Genomic DNA, 22,386 nt, shown 5'->3' on the forward strand with positions numbered 1-22,386 from the left:
CTCCAAGAGGTCTTGCTCATTCCACAGATCCAAACAGACACCAGCTATGGCTCTCTGCCTGCCTGCAGCTTTTCTCCAGCTTCTGGCTCATATAACTCCTCACTCTAACCTCTCTAAGCTCTGGTCTTATCTTCTAACTAACTCTGAGCGGAGTCTTAATTGCTCCATCCCCCAGGCTATAACCTCACGAGGAATTTAGCTTTGCTTAATTAGCTTTCAACACTTGTTGATTCCAGGGGATTAGCATTGTCTAGCACACAGCTGAAGCCACACACAGATTGGGCTTAATCTGGCACCCAAATCTTAACATTCCAATAACTGATTAATTCTAACCTTTTGTTGATCTGGAGGTTATAGTGGTCTGGCACTCACAAACTCCTAACAACACTAAATGGCACAAGTAGTTTGTGAAAGTGCACTCCTTTTAACCCTCTCTCTAAAAACTTACAGCACACTTTAAGACCGAAGTTTGCAAAGCGGTTTCAAAAACAGAACATAACAATAAAACCCATAACATCAGTAGAAATGCAATGAAGGAGAAAAACCAGCATTTTAGGGCTGATGTTTTGGACAAAAGTTCCATCCACCCATTGAATGAGCTGGTTACATTTAAGAACAGCCGGTTAATGGAACAGGTTTCTGGGGACTGTGTGAAGTCCCTGGAGGTTTTTCAGAAAATTTGTGTCCGGGGAAAACTTGCTGTTTCAGGGATTGTACAACGTGTCCCATAAAATCCAATTCACGAGCCCTTGAGTTTTGTGGTAGCACTAAGAAACTTGCCATAGGCTGCGGCTTTTGCTCACATTGCTTTTGCTCTTAATGAATTTATTTATTTATTATATTTATATACCACATAGTTTTCCTCCCCCTTCCAATTTTATCCTAACAACCCTGTGAGGTAAGTGAGGCAGAGACATGGTGACTGGCCCAAGGTCCCCTGTGAGCTTCATGGCTGAGTGGGGATTTTAACCTTTGTCTCTAAGGTCCGACACTCTAACCATTACACCACACTGGCTCTCCCAGGATGTTTTCTAAACAGGACTGTCATCTAACAGGATGGCAACACTGAGGGGGATTATAAAGTCCTGATGTTCTGTTTGTGGTGCTTCCCACAGGTTAACTACCGCAGCCATCCGGAGAAATTAGTCAGGTTGAGAAATCCATGGGGCGAAGTGGAGTGGACTGGGGCCTGGAGTGATAAGTATATTATTATCAGTATATATCAGTATTCACTGTTGCTATCAGTACGCAAATGATATGCAGTTGATTCTGTTTCCCCCATTTGCATTATGCATCCTTTGCAATGAATGGGGTAAAATAATGTAAATACAATGTTACTTGTCTAATTTTGCCACAGCGGACAGTGAGATGATAATGTATTTTGGGGCAGAAGATGAACTGCGGCAGAATGGAAACAGCGCCGGTTGAGACAAACACAGGATGGGATGGAAAGCAATGCTTTCTTACATCCTTAGGCCTGGGTCATCTTCAGATTGTCACACCCCCACCCCACACCCAATGCTTGTATAGTAACTCCTGAAATGCCATTTATTCATCTGCATCAGTGATGGGGAATCTGTGGCTGTCCAGATCTTGTTGGATTCAAACCCCCATCAGTCCCAGAAATCATGGCTAGTTCTCCTAGATGATAGGAGTTTGGGTCTGGTGTGCCACAAGTTCCCTATCCTTGATTTATTTATTTTTTTGAATATGTATCCCACCCTTCTCCAAGGAGTTCAGGAGATTATCCTATGTTAGTTCCATAGCAGCTCCATGAGGTAAATTAGAATGAGATATGGTGGTTGCTCCAAAGTCACTCAGAGGGCTTCAAGGCAGGGATTTGAACCCAAGTCTCCTTAGCAAAATTACCACACACTAGCTGAATTCTGCCCTCCACCTGTAAGATTCACACATTCTATAAGCATTTGTAGTAAGGGCATCTGACTGGGAAGATGTTCGTGTTGATTTTTTGAACGTTGCCCTGGAAATGAGATGGAAAAAAAGGAGCCATCAATCTCTTTTACATTGTCACTGGCTCTGCCGTATAACATATGAAGTTCCTCTAAAATTACATCTGGCAAAGTTAATATATCAAATGACAGCCGAAAGGAAGAAAGTAATATTAATAAGTTAGGAGGGCTATCTATTAACTCACACCCATGGCTTTTCATGCCTGGATAGTAGAGCAGAAACATATAGGAAAAAGAGTATTTCTAAGAGGATTCTTAAGCCCGGCTGAACATGGGGCCGAGCTAGACACAACGGCTAACTGCACCTTTGCATTTTACGCACATACTGAAATAAATGTAAGCACCAGGTAAAGGGTGGGAGCTGATAATTATCAGGATTATTGGAAGAGTTTAACCCTTGCAGTGATCCCAATGAAATTGCTCCCCTGGAGCCACTTGTGTTGAGATGTCACCCTATTTTGTATTCTAAAAAAATCTGGACATTAAATGCAGTTCTATACATGTGTAATTCTATATATGTATACTCAGAAGTTAGTCCCATTGAATTCAATAGGGCTTTCTTCCTGGTAGGCATATAAAGTATAGGATTGCACTCTTAACACCACATGCTTATTTATTTGAATGACTGATTGATTGATTTGTATACTGCTCTTTCTCCCATCATCCATCGTTACAAAATATTTCATACCACCATTAAAAATCTAAACACAAACTTCCAGAGCTACAGTCTTAACATTTCCATCTGTTGGGTCCCTGGGGACTTAACTCCCAAAGGCCTGGGCAGATCAATAGGTCTTTAACTGGCATCTAAAGGCTAGCAGTGAGCAGGAGAAGACTTATTTCCCCAGGGAGAGAGTTCCAGAGGTCAGCTCACCTGGCAAAGAAAGAGTTCCTACTCTGAAACAGAATTAACTGTACACTAAACCATCTCTGGAAGTTTATTTTTATTATTTACAGAAATTTAAAATGTTTTCATTTGAGAGGCATGTGATCAGGATCTCCCTAGAGCAGTGGAGAGTCCAAGAATATTTCTTTTCTTCTCAGCAGAGCGTTCCTTGTATCCCCAGAGTAAATAAGGAATTGTTTCTGCTTTATCCCCAACTCCAGATTTAATTTACTACTGTATCTCATGAATAATGCCATATCAGTAGATAAATAATCATATAAAAAACAGCCAAACAGCAGGCACATAAACAAGGATTAGATTTCAGGTATTAAACTCACATCAAAAAGGGCTCAGTTTTAAAAATAAATCGTACAATAAAAATGATTTAAGTCGGAAATTATAAAACGTTTAACACTTCTTTTTTATCACTTTATGTGACTTTTAATCCAGCAGCGTGGAACCTGTGGTTCTCTGGATGTTGTGAGATTCTAACTCCCATCAGCTCCAGCCAGCATGGTCGATGGCGAGGACAGATGGGAGTTATAGCCAGTACTTTTTTCCTGGCAGTCTTCTTTCTTCTTTGGCGATCACTCGTAGCCGAGTAAGATTGTCTTCCATAAACACAGTTTTAACAGTGAGTCTGTAAGTAACTGTGAAGGCCGATTCTGCATCCATACGTGCTTCCACAGTGGGGACATAGGTTTCCAGGCAGGAGTTGATCACGGTGAGGGTTTGCCAAACATGCCTTCCTCTTAGCGTGTTTCTCCCTTTCGTCCTGAGTTCGAGTGTCTTCAAAGCCCATGACACCTTTGGTAAAAGCTGTTCTCCACTTGGAGCGCTCTCAGGCCAGTGTTTCCCAGTTGTCGGTATTTATACTACATTTTATTTAGATTTGCCTTGAGAGAGTCTTTAAACCTCTTTTGTTGACCACCAGCATTACGCTCTCCATTTTCTGGAAGTACTCATTGGTACGCAGTACTGGCACCCCCCCCCCCCGCAGCTGTGAAGGGCCCCATCCAGCCTTCCCATGGATACAACGGGCCCTGTCAGCCTTCTCGCAGCCGTGGCAGCCCTCCCAGTCTCCTCTGGTTGTGTGACATCATGCGTACGCACCCCTGTCTCCGAGTTGGACAGAACCCAGCGCCTGTAGTGGTGGCACCCTTGAGGTCCCTCGGGGCTCAGAGATAGGACTGCATTCATACACATATGCAACTATTTCATGCTTAATTTGTAGTGGCGAAATGTTTGGTTTGTAATGCTCTCCTATTCCTGCAGTGCTCCACAATGGAATTATATTGACCCCAAGCAGAAAGCAGCTCTGGATAAGCAGGCAGATGATGGTGAATTTTGGTAAGAACCTTTCAATCAATAGCAGAATGTAGATAAACATGCTGCAGTGTGAGGGTGACACTAGATGTGATGTTAAATGCATCACTTGTGCTGTGTCATTTGCCTTCTAATTGCTAACAGCAGATGAAGGGAGGCCAGATTTTTGTCAGGACTGTGGCACATAAGGAGAGAGGTTTTCATGTTTTCACTCCTCGCATAGTCCTGATGAAAATCGCCCCCTTGCAATAATAATTTATAATAATAATAATTTATTATTTATACCCCGCCCATCTGGCTGGGCTTCCCCAGCCACTCTGGGCGGCTTCCAACAAAATATTAAAATACCGTAATACATCAATGATGCCTTGTGGCTACAATTGGCTAATAGCAGTTGTGGCAGTGAAGATTTTTGTTGGACTTGCATCGGGGGGAGAAAGGGATGAACATACCCACATCACACTCCTGGCAAAAAACCTCACAGGAACCTAAGAAGCTGCTTTATGCTGAGTCAAACAACTACAGCTTAGCGGTAAAATAAAAACACTCTGCATGTGTTCAGAGACTGCTATGCAGCATCTTCCTTCCCTGGCAGCAGAAATATATGTGTGGAGTAGACCAGGCTATTAGGCTGCTGTTCTTTACAGTCATTTGCCAGTACAGTTGGCTCTTCTCTGTCATGACAACTGTTGGTAAGAGAGGGACTTGTATCATTTACTGCCCTGGGATCCCCAGCAATTTAGACCTGGCCCTTGAAATGTAATGTGGGAAGCAGTTCCCAGTGTGGGAATGGCAAGTCCTAGACTCTAATTTGGTATGAGCTAAGGATAGCATGACTGACTGGACGCAAGAAGACTAATCACTGAGAATTTGTAGGCCTTCCATTATTGATGGGGATTCCTAGAAGTTTCAGAGCTTTGTAACGCCAAATAATTCCCTTGTGCTATTGCTGCCTGCTGTCTCGGTAGAAGATAAATCAATGGCAAGTGGATAATGGCTTTGTTCCAGACTCACTAAGCACTCTCGTATGCTCTGCTCCTATGGCAGGATGTCCTTCTCAGATTTTCAAAGGAACTTCACAAGGCTTGAGATCTGCAACTTGACTCCTGACACCCTGACAAGCAACCATGTCCGCAAATGGGGTATGACTTTGTTCAACGGAAACTGGAGACGGGGCTCCACAGCCGGTGGGTGCCAAAATTACCCAGGTAATGTCACCGTGGAGAAGGCAATCACTAGCCATAGCTATTGTTGACAGGGGAAGCTTCTGTACTGTAGGACTGCCTGCAGATTATTTCAGTGGTCTCACTATTTGAGCCAATGGGGGCAATTGTAGACCAGGCTCTTTCCCAAGTGCCTGTTGGAAGTGCAACAGCAGGGATCATTCAGTTTGCAACTTAAGAGTTATTTCTGTTGTCAGTGAGTCAGCTAACCGAGGTGACGGTGGTGGTGGAGGTGTCGCGTAGCAACCAGGCAGATTGGCATGATCTTTAGTGAGGTAGCACCTGCTGTGTAGTTCTGAGGGAGCTTTCCTCTGTATGTTTAGTTGTATGTCTCCCTGCTATGTACAAGGCCTGATGGGAGAAAGACAAAAGCTCTCTGATCTTGTCTTCTCAAATTATACACTGTTTTCGTTCAGTTTCCCTTAGCAAAATGCTATCAGGGTTTCTTGCATTGTGGCGGATATTGGTTAGATTCAAACCGAGCTGTGATGCATGATGCGCACATTTCCATCTGGTGAAAGTACAAGAGGTGGGACATTGCTGTTGTTCTGTCCTACATCCTGTGGCAGTGCTGCTGTTTGTGAAGATTGGGATGGAGCATGGCAGAGCATCTGCAAGGGTGGGGGCTGCACCCAGGTGGAGGCAGGCACACCTGTACGTGCCACTGCTGGCTTGCTGCTGCTCACTGCTCACTGCTGCTCTGCTCCACTCCATCCTAGTCCTGCTGAGAACCAATATTGCTGCTGCTGGGAAAACAGCATGGCAGGAACATCAAAATTCAAGTGTTAAACTCTGCTTTGCAGTGTTCATGTTAGTATTTTCATTGCTTTTCATTTTTGTTTTCATACATTACTGTTGTGTGTGTGTGTGTGTGTGTTTAAGTTCTAGTTATACATCTCATTCATTTTTCAGTATGGCACAACTGTGATAAAAAGGACCAAACTGCAGTGTTTACCATAAAATTGCATATATTAATAGTCTAGAAATAACTGTTTTGTTTTTATGTGTCGAATGCTAAATTAATTCCTAAACCCATTGCTGTTTGGGGCTCCAGCCTGAATATGTAATTAAAACGAATAGCAGTATGGCGTGCATTAATTAAGCATTTAAAAAAATGTCTTCAAGTGGGAAAACATTTTTCTGCAGAATTAAAAAAACACATGATTTTACTTGTAAGAGCCATTCCCTGGTAGGTTCAGTGCTGTAATCTGGGTATAATAATGAAAGCATTCAAACTCAAACATTGCAGATCACGAACAGTTGTTTGAATAGAAGCGATGCCACAGTTCACTGTGGGCTGGTGTCAGTGGAATGCCGCTTTGAAATGGTTTGGGAAAGAGCTGAAGAGAAGAGAAAAATATCAGCATGTTATAAAATCTCTCTTAACTGGGAAATTAATGGCTTCAGACGTAGTCAGACACCAACCATAACACAAACATGCCATAGTGGGCCTTAGGATCACCACTCCCCCTCTTCACATTATTTTGAAGCTGCTTTTTCTCCTTTCTTTTTTGGTAACAAAACACCTTTTTCTATTTTGTCTAAATGCAGGGAATGATTTGTGCAGACCATAGTTAAGAAACTGGAATACCCTGGTTTGATACCCTGTTTCGTTACCCAACAATGGTTTGCACAAACCACAATCTTCTCCATGTGGACAAGACAGGAAACAGGTTTGTTTTAAATTGTGAGTGGAGGTTTCACCTTTCTTCCCCTCATATGTGAAGAAGGGAAGGCTGCATAATCCCAAGCCCCACCACAATGTGTTTTCTTATCACAACAAGGTTATGGTTTGCTGTTATGTCTGAATGCAGCCTGTTCTCATTATATCACAGGGTATGTGTCATTCTGAGTTTTTGGGTCACCAATCAAACCCAGTCATTTCTCAGTCTCAATTATTTCTAGAGACGCTGAGGTTTTAGAGAAGAAAGTGAGAAAGAAAGGTGGCCACCTTAAAAAGTGGGAGTGAAAGAAACCGAGGATGCAATTTTGGGATAATTTTATTGATAGGATACATCTTCCTTAACATTTTAGTCTAAGATATGGGGAAGGGCCATAACTCATTAGAATTAAGCTTAGTACCTTTTAAGTCATTGTGTACTTAAAAGTAGTGTGGGACCATGCAGAAGCGGCAATGTAAGGGCCTGAATATACTTGCAATTGAATAACTCATAACTGGGTTTTTCAATTTTAAAATATTCATTTTCAAGCCAAACCTGAGAGTTGTATCTTATATGAAATGGCCCAGTAACAGTCTCCTGAGGATAAATGACGGGTTTGTGTTAATGACTGCAGTCTCTTTGAGCTGGTCACTGCTCCCCCGAGGGAATGTCTCTTAGTAGCTTGATTCATTATAACTGCAATAAATATATAGCATACTTGGGCAGGGGTGGCGAAGGAAGCATAGAATATATAAATATAATGGGAAAACCAGGCTGGAAGCCAAAGTACAGTTCATTCTTAAGGACAATTCCCTGCAGCTCAACCTGGCTGCATTAGCAGCAAAGAAACCCCTCTCTCATTTCTCTGGTGATTCTTACATATATTTCTACCTTTGCCTTTACAGCAACATACTGGACCAACCCCCAGTTTAAAATTAGGCTGGATGAGCCAGATGACGACCACACAGGAAGTGAGAGTGAACCATGTTGCAGCATCCTGGTGGGCTTGATGCAGAAGAACCGAAGGAGGCAGAAGAGGATGGGGGAAGGGCTGCTCAGTATTGGCTACTCCCTTTATCAGGTATATTACTCATTGCTCCTTGATACTTTCTGCCCTGCTCCACTTCCATCAACCTCAGACAGCATGGCCTGTGACTAGGTGAATGGGAGATGGAGTCCATCAACAGCTGGTGTGCGATCAGTTCTCCACACCTGCCTGAGTACCTATCAATAACAGCATTGCTTCTCTCTGTGCATTTATTCTGTGGTGCCATAAAATAGCGGAGGAACACATGCTGTGCTCAGACAAGGTTCCAGATTCAACCCACAGTAGCTGGTTGGAAATACTGCTCCTGCTCTGAATAAATAGCATTCAGCTACCTGGATAGATGCCTTGCCTTGCCATAAAGTAGCTTTCTGCATTCAGCAAGATTCTTCAGAATTCCGTCCTGAAAGCTCAGCTGTGAAATACCTTGAAAAGGCTCAAATCTTGTGAATGCAAAGCCAAGGCAGGCTGATGTACATGAATCCATCCCTGGTGGGGGAGACTAGTGCAGTGCACAACCAGATTGTATAGCAAAAATTCTCTTAAGATGCTCTTTCATTGGCATTGGCCTCGGATTACCAAACCAGGCAAAAATGACTGAATGTTTAAGTTGGAGCAGAGATATTGCTGAGAAAAGTTCATCTTTGACTGAGTGTGCAGGAAAGGGTGGTCACCAGGCATAACAGACCAGCTGTTCAAGTCCATTAAATATTCTTTTGGTTGAGTTTTCATCCAGCTGCTTGTGAAAAATATAGAGCCACCATCTTCCACCAGGCCTTTATGTCTCTTCCCTTTTATATGTCTCTTGCAGGTGCCAAAAGAGGTACATAAACTGTGCAGGAAATATGCATCCTCCAAAATAAAAAGATCATCTACTGCTTCTTGAAGGCTGATGTGCCCCAAACTGACAATTGCCCTGCTGACATATGAGGGACATTTGGTTTCTAAGGGTGTATGCTGACTATTTTTGGAAGGAAGGAAAGAAAACTTTTAACTTAAGGGCTTATTTGCGGGGAAAGTTCAGATGGCAGTTCAGAGTTGTTTAATGTGCTTTTCATCTCCCATTACATTGCTTCTTTGAAAGGAGGCTTTCCTGAATGTCAGATTTGTTGGTTCAGCACAGCACACCTCAAGCATGTGTGGACTGACCATGGGGGAGGGTTATATGTAACCCAAATAATTGCTCATAAATGATTGATTTATTTAAGTTTGCTGGGCGTGGGGCAGGGGTAGAAAAGAACACTAAAGTTTAAAAACAAATAAATCATGTGGTACAGAAATGGGGATTGGGAGAGAATTTCCACATTTTATCAGAATATTAGAAGCCAAGGTCGCCCAATTAAAGTGACTTGTCCTAGATTCAGGATGGATAAAAGAAGTACTTCCCACAACACACTTATGATGCTTAACTGCTACAAGTGATGGCTATGAGTTTAGACCAGGCATAGGCAAACTCGGCCCTCCAGATGTTTTGGGACTACAAATACCACCATCCCTGACCACTGGTCCTGTTAGCTAGGGATGATGGGAGTTGTAGACCCAAAACATCTGGAGGGCAGAGTTTGCCTATGCCTGTTTTAGACAGCTTTCAAACAAAAGAAAACATTGATAGGAGGCCTATCAGTGGCTATTAGCCATAGTGGTTGAATAGGACCTCCCCCCCCCCCCGCCATTTTCCCTAAGTCAGTATACCTCCAGATACCAGTGGCTGGAGGAAACCCGCCCCCCCCCCAGGCTATTGATTTTATTTTCTGTGCTTGAGGGCTTCTTGAAGGTATCTGGTTGGCCACTGTCAGAAACAAGATGGTAGACTAGGTAGACATTTGGTCTGGTCCAGCAAGGAACTTCTTTCGGAGTGGTGGTTGTATAAAACCATGCATGTCACGCTGCTGCTGCTGCCGTTGTTGCTGCTGCTGCTGCTGTCTCTCTCTCTCTCTCTCTCTCTCTCTGTGTGTGTGTGGTGTGTGTGTGTGTGTGTGTGTGTGTGTGTGTTTAGAAGTGGTAGTGCTTCCCCACACTTCCAGTTTGCTACTGTATTGCACAAACCACACTGCAGGAAGAGAAGCTTAGAGTTAAGTGAGCAAGTTAAGGGAAAGGTGACAGCCTCCTGCTGGAACCCAGATGCTCTACACAAATTAAGCTGATGCTTTCCACAACAATGCCTAATAATCACAGCAATGCATATTGTAAAGATATTCTAGGCTATAATTCTGCATCAGACCAACATGGGAAGTTGCACCTGATTCCAGTTGCTAATGTATGAGTGTGTTTGCTGTTTGACATTTCTAGTTAAGAGATATATGCTATCAGTAGACAATGGAGTACACCCTGTTTCAAACAAACTCCACCTTGCCTTAATGAGTCATATTTTGAAATGCAAGCTCATGCTGCAAAGGCACTGTTTAAACATTTATTGTTTTGCTTTTGTGCTTTTGTTCAATTTAAGGCACCCAATTTCCTCTTATAACTCATGCAGAGCTTTGGAACAGATTTGTATTATCAGTTATACTATAAAGGTGCTTGTGTGTTGCAAGCTTGGATAGTAGATTAGCATTTGGTGGAAGGTGCAGAAGAAAATGAGCTGTGGAAAAGCTGCTTTCTTGAGATTTATACAGGCTGAAGGTACGTCTACACTCTGTGGAAAGCACCTCATGTTTTTGATAAACTTAATATGCCAACTCATCAGTTTGTAGGGAAAATGTAGGAAGAAGATTACGGAGATGGCAGGGGGATGGCAAGAGACTGGTGAAGCAGAGATTAAATCTCATTTAGAGAGCAACTGTGTGCCACATGCTAGTTATGGCTGTCTCAAAACAGCAGACCCAGTTATTTGAAACACTTAACTTAGGCTGTGTGCACACCATAAATGAAAACTGTATTTAAAGCACATAGCTTCCTTCAAAGAATCCCGGGTGTAGTTTAACCCTCATAGAGCTACAATTCCCAGCACCCTCAACAAACAACAGTTCCCGGGATTATTTGGGGAAAGCCACATGCTGTATAGGGACGCGGGTGGTGCTGTGGTTTAAACCACAGGGCCTAGGACTTGCCGATCAGAAGGTCAGCGGTTCGAATCCCCGTGACGGGGTGAGCTCCCGTTGTTCGGTCCCTGCTCCTGCCAACCTAGCAGTTCAAAAGCACGTCAGAGTGCAAGTAGATAAATAGGTACCACTCCAGCGGGAAGGTAAACGGCATTTCTGTGTGCTGCTCTGGTTCGCCAGAAGCGGCTTAGTCATACTGGCAACATGACCCGGAAGCTGTACACCAGCTGCCTTGGCCAATAAAGCGAGATGAGCGCTGCAACCCCAGAGTCGGCCATGACTGGACCTAATGGTCAGGGGTCCCTTTACCTTTACCTTTACATGCTGTAAATGCCCTGCTGGATCACATCAGAGACTTATCTAGTTCAGTATCCTGTTCTCACAATGGCCAGCCAGATGCCTTGGGAAGCCCATAAGCAGGACATGAACACAGCAGCAGCATCTTCCTTGTGTTCCCTGGTAACTGGCATTATGAGCCCTAAATGCCTCTAGAACTGGAGGCAACATATAGTCATCCCAGTTAGTGGCCATTGATAGACTTCTCCTCCACTAATTTGTCTAATTTATTGGTTTGATTTAGTGTTTGTTTTATGCATTTTGTGTTCTCATTTAGTATTTTTATGTTGCAAACCACCCTGTGATTTTCGGATGAAGAGCGATATACAAATTGAATAAATAACATAAACAAATAATAAATGAATAATCCCCTTTTGCTGTTGGCGGCCATCACAACATCCTAGCAGGTGAACCTTGGTGTCCAGCAAGGAATATGTGGAGGACAAAGTTGAGAGGAGACCCAGTATGTTGACTGGGGAAAGGTTACCTGGTTTATGCTCCCACTTGGATGGAATTGTTTCTTGTGTCCTATGTCTTGCTAGCTGTTTTAACCTGATTTTTCATTCTCACTGTTCTCACTAGCTGGGAAATCAAACTGATGTTCATCTAAGCAGAGATTTCTTCTTGACGAATCAACCTGTCGCTCGCACCGACACATACGTCAACTTGCGTGAAGTCTCAAACCGCTTCCACCTAGCTCAGGGAGAATACCTCATTGTACCTTCTACATTTGAGCCTTTCAAAGATGGAGACTTCTGCCTTAGAGTCTTCACAGAGAAACAGGCTAAAGCTCAGTATGTATCTTTTACCCTGATGTGCCAAAAGGCATTGTCCCTTTGCACTCAGTGCATCAAAGCTGTGGCTTGATCAGGTGTCTAATCAGGCTTATAGCTCATGGACCCCCCTCCTTTTTTTGCTCTCTAAGTTCTCATTAGGGAGTAATGACTATTCATCCCTGTTTCATTATGCCTCTGCTGGCATAGTGACTGAAGTGATATAATAAAAGACGAATGAAAAGATAGTTGGGGTGGATCTTGGAGTTTGGTGAAGAAAACTTTTAACTTATATGCATAGACATTTTGCTTGCTTGTTTGTTTGTTTGCTGCCCTTGACCATAAGGTCCAGGGTGGATTACAGCATTAAACACCACATTAAAAATAGTTTAAAACAACTTTCAATCATAACAACAAACAGGTTACAAGAAAAGTGGTGATGGTGAGAACACCTCCACTCACCGATTTCCTCTTTCCTTTTTAAAGCCCCTTTCCTTCACCAGAACCTATTTAGCATGTTTTTCTTTGGACGACAATCAAATCTTCAATTAGTTTGAAAATGTTCCTTTTTAGGACCAGGGTGGACGTTAAGTCCATGTCAGATGGAAACAGCAAAAGCAAGTGTACATAATTTGGTTCTGGAGTATTAAGGTGAATGAACCATTTTGTCCATAGTAGGTAAACGATCTTGCATGGTTGCCTTAAGGCTGGGATAGCCAATGCGGTCCCCTTCATATATTACTAGAATTCCATGAGTCTGTGTCTAATGATAATGGGTGATGGGAGCTGTAGTCCAGCGATGTCTGGAGGGTTCTACGTGGGCTAGCCCTCATCTGCTCCCATACAGACAATCTCAGGCTTTAAGGTCTGCCTCAGATCCGCCACTCTCTATACCTTCATCTTGGATCATCAGGCAAGTAAGCATGAGTGTCAGGGCCTTCTCAGTGGTGGTACTGCACCTCTGGAGTAACCTTCCACTGGAGATGCATCAGAATATATCTTTACTGTCTTTTCAGAGAGACACCAAAAACATTTCTGTTTCAACAGGGATTTAATGTTTGATCGTGTTACTGTTTTAAACTGTTCTTTAAAAAAAAAAAAACTATTGTAAGATTGTTATCATTTTAAGTTCCAGCATTTTTAAACTTAAATCTTTGTAGTTTGATTTTACTTAATTGTATTGGGTTGCAATTTATTTTAATGGGCCCACTCTAAGCATGATTAAACCAAGATTCAGCACATTGCAATTTTTGATGTAAGCTATTTCTGAGTGTTTCTATGATAAGAAGAACAGGACATTTAATTATATTCTTCTTCTTATTTTTTCCTCACAGGGAAATGGGTGATACTGTGGCTGCAAATCCATATGAGGTAAGCAAATCAAGTGGGGTCAAATTCACAGATTCAGCTTTGGGATTCAGTGCCTTATTACTGCAAAAGCTGAGGACCTCTTTGTTGTAGCCCAGAAAGTGTTGTACGCTAAAGAAAATAGTGCTTTCTTTTCATCCATAAGGCTTAATTCACTAACTTCTTTGCACAACTCGTTTCTGGAGAAGCAAAACTCGGCACCATAAAGCCCAAGATCAATCACAATGTTTGACAAACATAGCAGAGATGACAGGCTTCCGCTTAGCAAAAGCAACCTTTTAAGTTTCTGCGCTTACTGAGCCAGCTTCTCAGGTTTCTGTTCCTTTCAGAGCTTATTTTGACTCAGGAGCCCTTTGGAGGAAGCCTCAGACCTTGGTGTAAAATGTAACATTATTCATGATTTCTTTTAGCCTCATGTTGCAGGCAAGGACATAGACAGCGAGTTCAAGAGCCTGTTTCAAAAACTTTCTGGGGAGGTAAGAGGGTTTCTGTGCTATGACAAATATTCAGAATTAGGCAAATGCTTCAAAGATTTCCCAGTGCATTGGCTGCTTCTTTTTACTAACACAATTGGCAGAAGACTCCTGGAAAGCCGCTTTTCTTCTTCTCAGTCTTTTTTATTCCTGCACCATGTTCCCCATCACTTGATGGGGGAACTGACAGAGAGGAAACTGGTCCTTTAAGCTCACCTCTCCCCAGGAACGAGGTGGAGCCTGAGAGAGGTGTTCTGGGCTGAGAAGCACAAAAGGCCTTTAGACATCATTGGACCAAATTGTCCACTTGGAGCTCTCTCAGGTCCTGAAGTCTGATCTTATCTGTCCCCTGGCAACTTAATATGCTCCTGCTCAAGAACAGGACAATGAAGGAACAGCGCCTTGTAGACCCCAATTGCCTTCTTTTTAACCTATTCCACATATCAATGTGCCACAGAGGAAAATCGGGATGCGGGTCTTTTAGGGCCGTGCTCCTGCACGAGTCATGTGATTCATGGAAGAATGTGACCCTCCCAAAAACCCCCACATGTCTTTCAGAGCCGTGCTCTTGTGGCACCCAGGTGACTTCCGCGATAGCACAGTCCCCCCAAAAAGGAATCTTTTGGGGCTGCGCTCTTTCAGGAGCCAAAACAGGACATCTTGGAATCCAGGCTAAAGGCAGAGGGCCTTTTTGGTAGTTGCACCTGGCCTGTGGAATGTCCTCCCAACAAATGTCAAGGAAATAAACAACTATTTGACTTTTAGAAGACATCTGAAGGCAGCCCTGTTTAGGGAAGTTTTTAATGTTTAATGTTTTATTGTGATTTTAATATCCAGTTGAAAGTTGCCCCGAGTGGCTGGGGATGCCCGGGGTATAAGTAATAAAATTATTATTATTATTATTAAAGGATGTCCCGCTTAAAGTAGGACAGTTGATAGACATGATTCTAAACACTGCCCTCTGAATCCAGTAGCTATAACGTGCATATAGAACATCACTGTGGATACCAATCTACAGTAAGCCAGGGCCTTGTCCCATTTACTTCTATGGGAGAGAGAGCCCTTCCCTGGAATGGGAGTGTGCTTATGGAGCTATTCTGACATTTGAAGAGAATAGGGTTACCAGCCCTATACACAAGGGATGCGGAACTTGTGGTCCTCCAGATGTTGCTAGATTCTGACCCCCATCAGCCCCAGACAGCATGGTCACTGGCCAAAGATGATGGAATTTATAGTCCAGCAACATTTGGAGTGCCACAAGTTCACCATCTCTACTATATACTATGCACCAGCTTCATTGTGTAGTTACATTCCTTATCAACAGTGTGAGCATCCCTTTGTCATCTTAGAGCTCTGTTTACTTCTTGTGGGACCCTTTGTCCCTGGCCTTTTATCATTAACTCACACACTCAACAGCTATCATCCACTAAAAATAAATTTAAATTGAATCTGGAGAGCTGGGACAGAGAAGTCTCTCTTGGGTTTTTGTTTGACATTAGATCTAGGATAGAGGCTAGGTTTAGCCAGAAGGTAAGGGTTTGGTTGCCACGGTTGTTAAATCTTGGATTTGACTCCTTTTCTGCAGAACAGTGAAATGACTGCTGATGAACTTCAGACTGTTCTGAACAGAGTTGTGTCAAAGAGTAAGTTGCAGTCACTGCTTCATAATTGTGGGGGGAGACTCAAATACACACTCAAATACTTATATTCAGAATTATATTCAAAACCAGTCTGAATAATTCCTTAACCGTAGCTGCCATTATGCTTTTCTTAAATTGCTTGTTATTGTTGCAACTGATTGCTATACAACTTTCAGAATGATAGCTATGTTATTTTGCCTAATAAAGTCAGAAATACAAAAAAATGCATATTTCTGCAGTTCCTCAGAGAATGCATGAGAATTTTGCAGTGGTCACATTTATTTAAGTTCATTTCTACTATGAATTGCAGGGTTGTAGAGTGGGTAAAAGTTTAGGTGAAGCATTGATCCAGCTTAGATTAGTTTGTGCATGTTTATATTTTCTTTTTGAAAATGTTTAAAATAAAGTTTTTTTGGGGGGGCACCACAAAGAGAACTGATTTGCCACAGAATCAGCTCTTGCCTTGTAATCACACCTTTCTGCTGATGTTCTTGTGAATTAGCACTAGAAACTTCCCTCTGTGAGATGTTCAGCTGTCTTCAAAATGATCTAGCATATTTTTCCTTAACTGCAAAGGCTAACCATGCACAAAGATAACTCCCTAGTGTTTCCAGGGAATGCAGATAAATATTTGTCTAACATATTTTTTGCCTTTTTCATTGTATAGGAAGAGACATTAACAGTGATGGATTCAGCATAAACACCTGCAGGGAGATGATCAGCCTCTTAGATGTATCCTTTAAATGTCACTCTTCTCTACTGGATTTCCCTTGTGAACCTTTTGACTAGATAAGGCAGGGCTTAACGTGTCTCATTTTCCTGGCACATCTGTCTTCACTTGCTGTAGGCATAAAGTGCAGAGTGCCGATCTAAACAGCTTAGTGTAGCAAGGTTATTAACCCTTTGTTTCTAGTTGCATTCTTGGTTTCCCTTTGTATTGTGTTCAAGTTCTGCTGGGATGTATGAGAATTTGTCAACGATCCCTGCCTGGATTTAGCCGTGGTTGTGTTATTATGAACCACCTGGCTGCGATTCTAGTCCTATCATCAGATCATAGGTTGCTCTCCTTTTATACACAAGGAAGGTGTACAATGAGATTTGGAGAGCTGTGGGGAGGGTGGGCCAAATGGTTAAACCGACCCCTCCTATCCACATGGCTCGGCAAATATGGAGGAAATAAAAGCGGGAGGAACTGCCAATCTTCACAGCATGCCCTTTTCTCATAGGAGAGTAATTAACAATGCAAATGATTTAACATGCTAGAATGAATTTAATATAGCTGTGTAGCCAGGTGGCTGGCAGAGAGCCGCAGGGAGGGCTGGTAGAGAAGACAAGCTGTAATCTAGAGGGATGAGCTGTGCTGCTTCAGCAGAAAGTCTGCATAGGGAAAAATAATGGTCGAACTGGACTCACCCCTAGGGCCTTCAGAACCGTGCACTTAGAAAGAAGCCTTTGGTATCTCAGTCTCCACACCTACATGATGGCTGAACTCCTCTGTTCTATTTTATTTGTCTTCTTCTCTGCTGGTCTACACATGCAGTTGAATGTGGGGAAAGGGAGTAAAGACAGGAGAATAGACTCAGCCCACTTCAGATGGGAGAAAAGCAGTGCTCCTTTCCTTCCTCAAAACAAACGAACAAATGCCACAGAAACCCCCAAAGTAGGAAACTGGCACAGCAGAGAGAGGGGCCTGTTCTATTCCATGTGGCAGCCTCTGCAATGCAGGGGTTCTGACCCAAGACAAAAGTTAAGCAACAGAACAAGGTAAGCCAAAGTGGGGTAAGGTCTAGGTCAGGCAGTGCAGTGAAATTTTTCATAGGGGAGTAGTTAGGGCCAGATGTGCCAGCTTGCAAGGGCACACGGGGGTGAAGGCTGCTACCGGGATTTCCTGATGTTGCATGCGTGAGCATCACGCTTCCCTCCTTAAGCTGTACAGAAGCTTCCTGGGCTTTGGAAAGAAGGCACTAGAGTTTAATACTTTAATACTCTTAATTTACCGGGGAAATTTAGGGGACTAGCCTAGTTCCTCAAGTCCACTGACTGCACACCGCTGAGGTCAGGTGTGGTGAACCACTAGCCTTCCAGATGTTTCTGAACCACAAAGTTTCCCACACCTGGTTTAGATTTTGGTGAGGCAAGATGAGGCCAGAATTTAGTGGTGCCATATCAGGCTGGAGAGCCCATAAGATTAGAACTTGAATGTTGTTGCCTATTTAAGGCTCAAAATGAGGTTTAAAGAGGAGCTGCTGCTCTAGCTCCACCTTCAGTGAAAGGAGCCTCCTCACTTAAGGGGCGCAGCCTATTTTACAGTCATCACTTTCATAGAGTGAGGGGCAAATTGAGCTTCTGAGTGTGATTTCGCAGAGTCAGAGGTGGGCAGTGTGACCTTCTTCAGCCAGAGAGGCAGTTCCCTCCCCTACTCTGAATCCCTAGCTTGACCCTCCAAAGATGAGGATTCTTGCCTTAGCATCACGATAGGGTCACCAAGGGGTCCCTAATGTGCTCCCCCCCCAGGGAGTTTTCTCATTCAGAAATAGGTAACCTCCACCTACAAGTGGTATGGTTTATTCTGCACTAGGGAGTCTACTACATCAGTCAATGCCTGTGGAGACCAAGCCTCAGTCTCCCTTCCCCTCCTCAATCCCTTCTCACTCCTTGCACTCTGCACAAACAGCCTATTGTCTTCTCCTTCATATTTTTCTCTGGCCTTCATTTCATTCTGTTCTGCCTGCATATCTCCCACTGTCTGTTCATCTAGCCATGAACCCTCTCCACTTTCAAATCTCTCTTTAAATTTCTTTCATGCCAGAGACAGAGAGTGGATTTTAATAACTACTGAAAGTGGTTAAGATGGTGGGGGACCTTTTGCCCTCTGGTTTGAAAACACATTTCTTTGTTGCTCGTGGTCTTCTCTGGAACAACACAAGTACCTCTCATTAGACCAAATAATGGGGTGACTGTACACACCAAAGTCAAACATGCTTTTCTTGTACATTTTCTCTACATTTGGAAACAGTAATTCAAGAAGCAAATAAAGTATTTCCTCAGGCACCTTGGCCTCACTTTACCTGCTTTTCCACTGTCTCTGACTCCCCCCTCCATATATCTGTTTGATGTACATTATAACCCTCTGGGCAGAGATCAGATCATGCCCCTAGCAGAACTGCCTTGTGGGTAAGAAGGACCATGGGCAGTTGTATGGATACCTCATCTCTAAACAGAGACAACTAGCTTCATGGCTAGGTTGTGAGAATGAGCACGGGGACCACAAAGTTCTTTGCACAATTAAAGAGCTGTAGACTTAAGAAACATTTCTCTGGAGTAATGGAGTGCTTCGTCACTCACCTCTGCTGCCAGCTTCCCTTCGCTCATTGTTAAGTGAGGCAGAAGCCTGCTTCTAGAAGATGGCTGTGAGGTCAATTCTTTGCTCTAATGATGGTTCTAAGAGGCTACGGGTTATTTGCTGGCTTATGTGATGCCAGAACTGGACACAATGTTTTGCTTATTATGCTAGATCGTTCAACGCAATTTCTTTCAGCAACAAAGGAAAAGAGAGATGATGTGCTTGGTCACAGATACTGGATGCAACTCAGCTTTGCTGTAATCACTAGGGTCTGGATTGTACCTATGTAGGCTGTTCCTGTGCAAGCTGGCTCATAAATAAGCATGCATGCAGAACTGGCACCTTTTTACAAGTGCCATATCATGTTCATTTTGTACTTGCAAGGAATGGATCTCTCAGTGTCACAGCACAAAAGCTCTGGAACTCCCTGCACATTAATATTAGGCAGGTCGCTATATTGTTTTCAGCACCTGCAAAACTTTTTTTTATTTAGGCAAGTCTGATGTGCAATTTTGACAGGCATTTTAACATGCAGTTTTGTTTTATTATGTGTTTCGGGGTGGAGAAGGTATGACCCATCGGATATAGTTGGTCTCCAACTCCCACCAGCCCCAGCAAAACATAATTAGGCAGGATGAGAGTTGGGAGCTGAACAGCATTTGAAGGGCCACAGCTTCCTCATCTCTGGTTTTACTTACATTCTGATTTTTGATTTTTTTTATGTTGATTTAATCAGTATTTTAAATGTCTATTTTATACAAACCACTTGGAGGTCTTGACGATTAAGTGGCATACAAATATCCTGTTAAATGTAAATAAATAAATGCCTTACTCACGGGTAAGTGTGCATATAATCACAGCCTAACAGTGGAGGACTTGGACTTTAAAATTTCAGCAGCGCCTTGCGTGGTGCCAAAATTTGGTGTCCAACCCCACCTTCAGTTGTTCATCATTGTTGCGGTACCCCCTGCGGCGCCCTCTCGGCTGAACCAGTCCCACTCCCCATAATCCGCCTCTGAGCCCAATTTGCATTTCAGCAATTAATGTCCCAGTAAATATTCTGGAAGCACCTGATATTGTGGCAATGTTAAAGTTAAGAAGGTGTGGTCCTTATCTGTGCTTTGATGGGATAACGGGAGGAGTTGCTGATAAGTCATTGTGTTCTTTCTAAAGGAAGAAAGCAGCAGAATTGTAGCAAATGGAACTTGGGCTGCTTGAAATGTGTGCAGGTTTTTAAAACAAAAGTATTTCCTAAAAAGGACTTCAAGCAGGTGGCTACTTCTTGTAGTCCAAAGCATGATCTATGTGGCCCTAAGAAAATATAATAAATCACTCTGCAAAAGAGAGTGCAGGAATCTTCATCACACCCTTATCTAAGCAAACTGAAAACAGCAGGTGTGCCTCCTCTGGGTGGGTTGAAAGTGCAGGTTCATGCATCAGGTAAAGTGGCACATTTTAATGAGTCATTCATTTTTATCTAGGGCAGAAGTCCTTACCGGCTAAGAGGGAGGGGAGGGGAGGGGAGGGGGGAAAGAGTTATTTGCTCCCACAGATTAGACCTTAACTTTCTACAGAACCATGGAACTGGTACATTGGATCTTTTGGAATTCAAGATTCTTTGGATGAAGATTCAGAAATATCTGGTAAAGCAGCTCTTTTCTAAATGTATTCTTTCTCTTTGATCCATAAATGAATGAGAAATGGAGCCCCGAATGCCAGAAATATGTGGTTTTTTGTGGGGGTATGGAATGTACATGCAAGGATTCCAAGGGTAGGAAATAGTCTTATATCCCACTGACATGCCCATATTTTAAAATGCCTCTTCCCTAATTAAGCTACTAGCATGGGCATCCACTGGCATTTTTATGGGTGTGTTTATGTGAAAAATGAAAAACACTGAAAACATGGAGCAGGCTAGTTTTTTGTAAAGAGTGAGAAGAATTGGCTCTGTACATTTTGCCTCGTACCTCAGGTTCCACAAATGTTAAAAAGCTAAAGGTCACATCCGCACTATACATTTAAAACATGACTAAGGATTCATGGGGTATCTCGGGAATTGTAGTTTGTTTAAGATGCTGGGAATTGTAGCTGTGTGAGGTTAGCACCCTTAATGAACTACAGTCATGTGCCCTGATTTCTTTTTTTTTCATGGAAGCTGGGAGTCATGGGAATAATAATAATATTAATAATTTTATTTGTACCCTGCCCATCTGACTGGGTTGTCCCAGCCACTTTGACCAGCTTCCAACATATATAAAACATAATAAAAACCTCTCTATACAGGGCTGCCTTCAAGTGTCTTCTAAAGGCTGCATAGCTACATATCTCCTTGATGGGAAGGCGTTCCACAGGACGGACGCCACTACCGAGAAGGCCCCCTGCCTGGTTCTCTATGTCTGCAGGCTACCTCACTTGTCAGAGGCAAATTGCCTCTGAATACCAGTTGCCGGGTGTAATGGGAATTGGGGTTGCTTGTGGGTAAACCGCAAACTGCCCCAAGCTGGTTATATAGCTAAACCTTTCCCTGGCTGGACAGCCCTTACAACGCGACTGTCTCAGTCACTGGCAGAATATGTCAGTGGGCGTTTCCTAAATTTCTTCCAACATAAAAGTTCCTTGACTCCAAGTCTCCTCCTAGATTCTCTGCGCGGAAGCCTTCTGCGCAGCGTAGGCGTACCAAGAGGAGGTCCTGTGCTCTCCCCGCTGATCTCACTGGAAGAGTCTCGGAGCCTTCCCTCCGCAGTACTCTCAGCCTCCCCTTTCTTCCTGGTGTTACCTTGATTTCCTTCCCCAGCGGAAGCTCTCTCTCTCTCCTTGCTTGTACCCTCCCCTGCATCATTAGGGAGCCTTACCTCTCCTCTTGGCTCTGATGGCAGTTCCCTGACACCGGGCAACAAAAGTAGGGGAAATGCTGTTGCCTCTGGGTTCGAAATGCACACTTCCTTCCCCTAGGCCTCTGATTGGTCACTCTGAGAAGAGGATACTGGACTCAGTTAGGCCTTGGGCCTAATTCCTCACATCCTTAATAACTGAGAGTGGGATGGGAGAATGCTAAATGTCTTCCCACTGTTAGTTTGGCACCTGCCACACACATGAAAATGACATGAAAATTATGCTACTTATATGCAACTATATTTCTTATCGGGCCCTCGGTACTCAACATTTTGATTACTTTTGCAGTAGTGAATGAAAGTGTGAAAGAACAACTGTGGCAGAACTTCCTACTGAGTTACAGGCCAGAATAGCTTCTAATTACACAGCTAGTGCTGGATAAGAAGCCATTTGGCAGCGAGAACTGTCT

At 43.2% G+C, this 22,386-nt stretch overlaps 1 protein-coding gene across 2 annotated transcripts in view; it reads left to right on the forward strand.

Moving 5' to 3' along the window:
• LOC310703641 (calpain-8-like) overlaps window positions 1–22,386 on the forward strand; it is a 41,002-nt gene that overhangs the window by 11,200 nt on the left and 7,416 nt on the right. Inside the window, exons 7-17 of one of the 2 annotated variants that reach the window (XM_083496084.1) lie at window positions 1,116–1,201; window positions 4,132–4,206; window positions 5,230–5,390; window positions 7,972–8,147; window positions 8,923–8,934; window positions 12,071–12,282; window positions 13,596–13,632; window positions 14,040–14,105; window positions 15,688–15,745; window positions 16,410–16,474; window positions 20,660–20,728. In XM_083496084.1, the coding sequence (XP_083352210.1) occupies window positions 1,116–1,201; window positions 4,132–4,206; window positions 5,230–5,390; window positions 7,972–8,147; window positions 8,923–8,934; window positions 12,071–12,282; window positions 13,596–13,632; window positions 14,040–14,105; window positions 15,688–15,745; window positions 16,410–16,474; window positions 20,660–20,728 (1,017 nt within the window). The remainder of the gene's footprint in view (window positions 1–1,115; window positions 1,202–4,131; window positions 4,207–5,229; window positions 5,391–7,971; window positions 8,148–8,922; window positions 8,935–12,070; window positions 12,283–13,595; window positions 13,633–14,039; window positions 14,106–15,687; window positions 15,746–16,409; window positions 16,475–20,659; window positions 20,729–22,386) is intronic. The other variant, XM_083496085.1, reaches the window with a different exon arrangement.

The sequence above is a fragment of the Podarcis liolepis genome (assembly GCF_965112155.1).
Source record: "Podarcis liolepis genome assembly, chromosome: 3".
In the NCBI taxonomy this organism is placed as follows: Eukaryota; Metazoa; Chordata; class Lepidosauria; order Squamata; family Lacertidae; genus Podarcis; species Podarcis liolepis.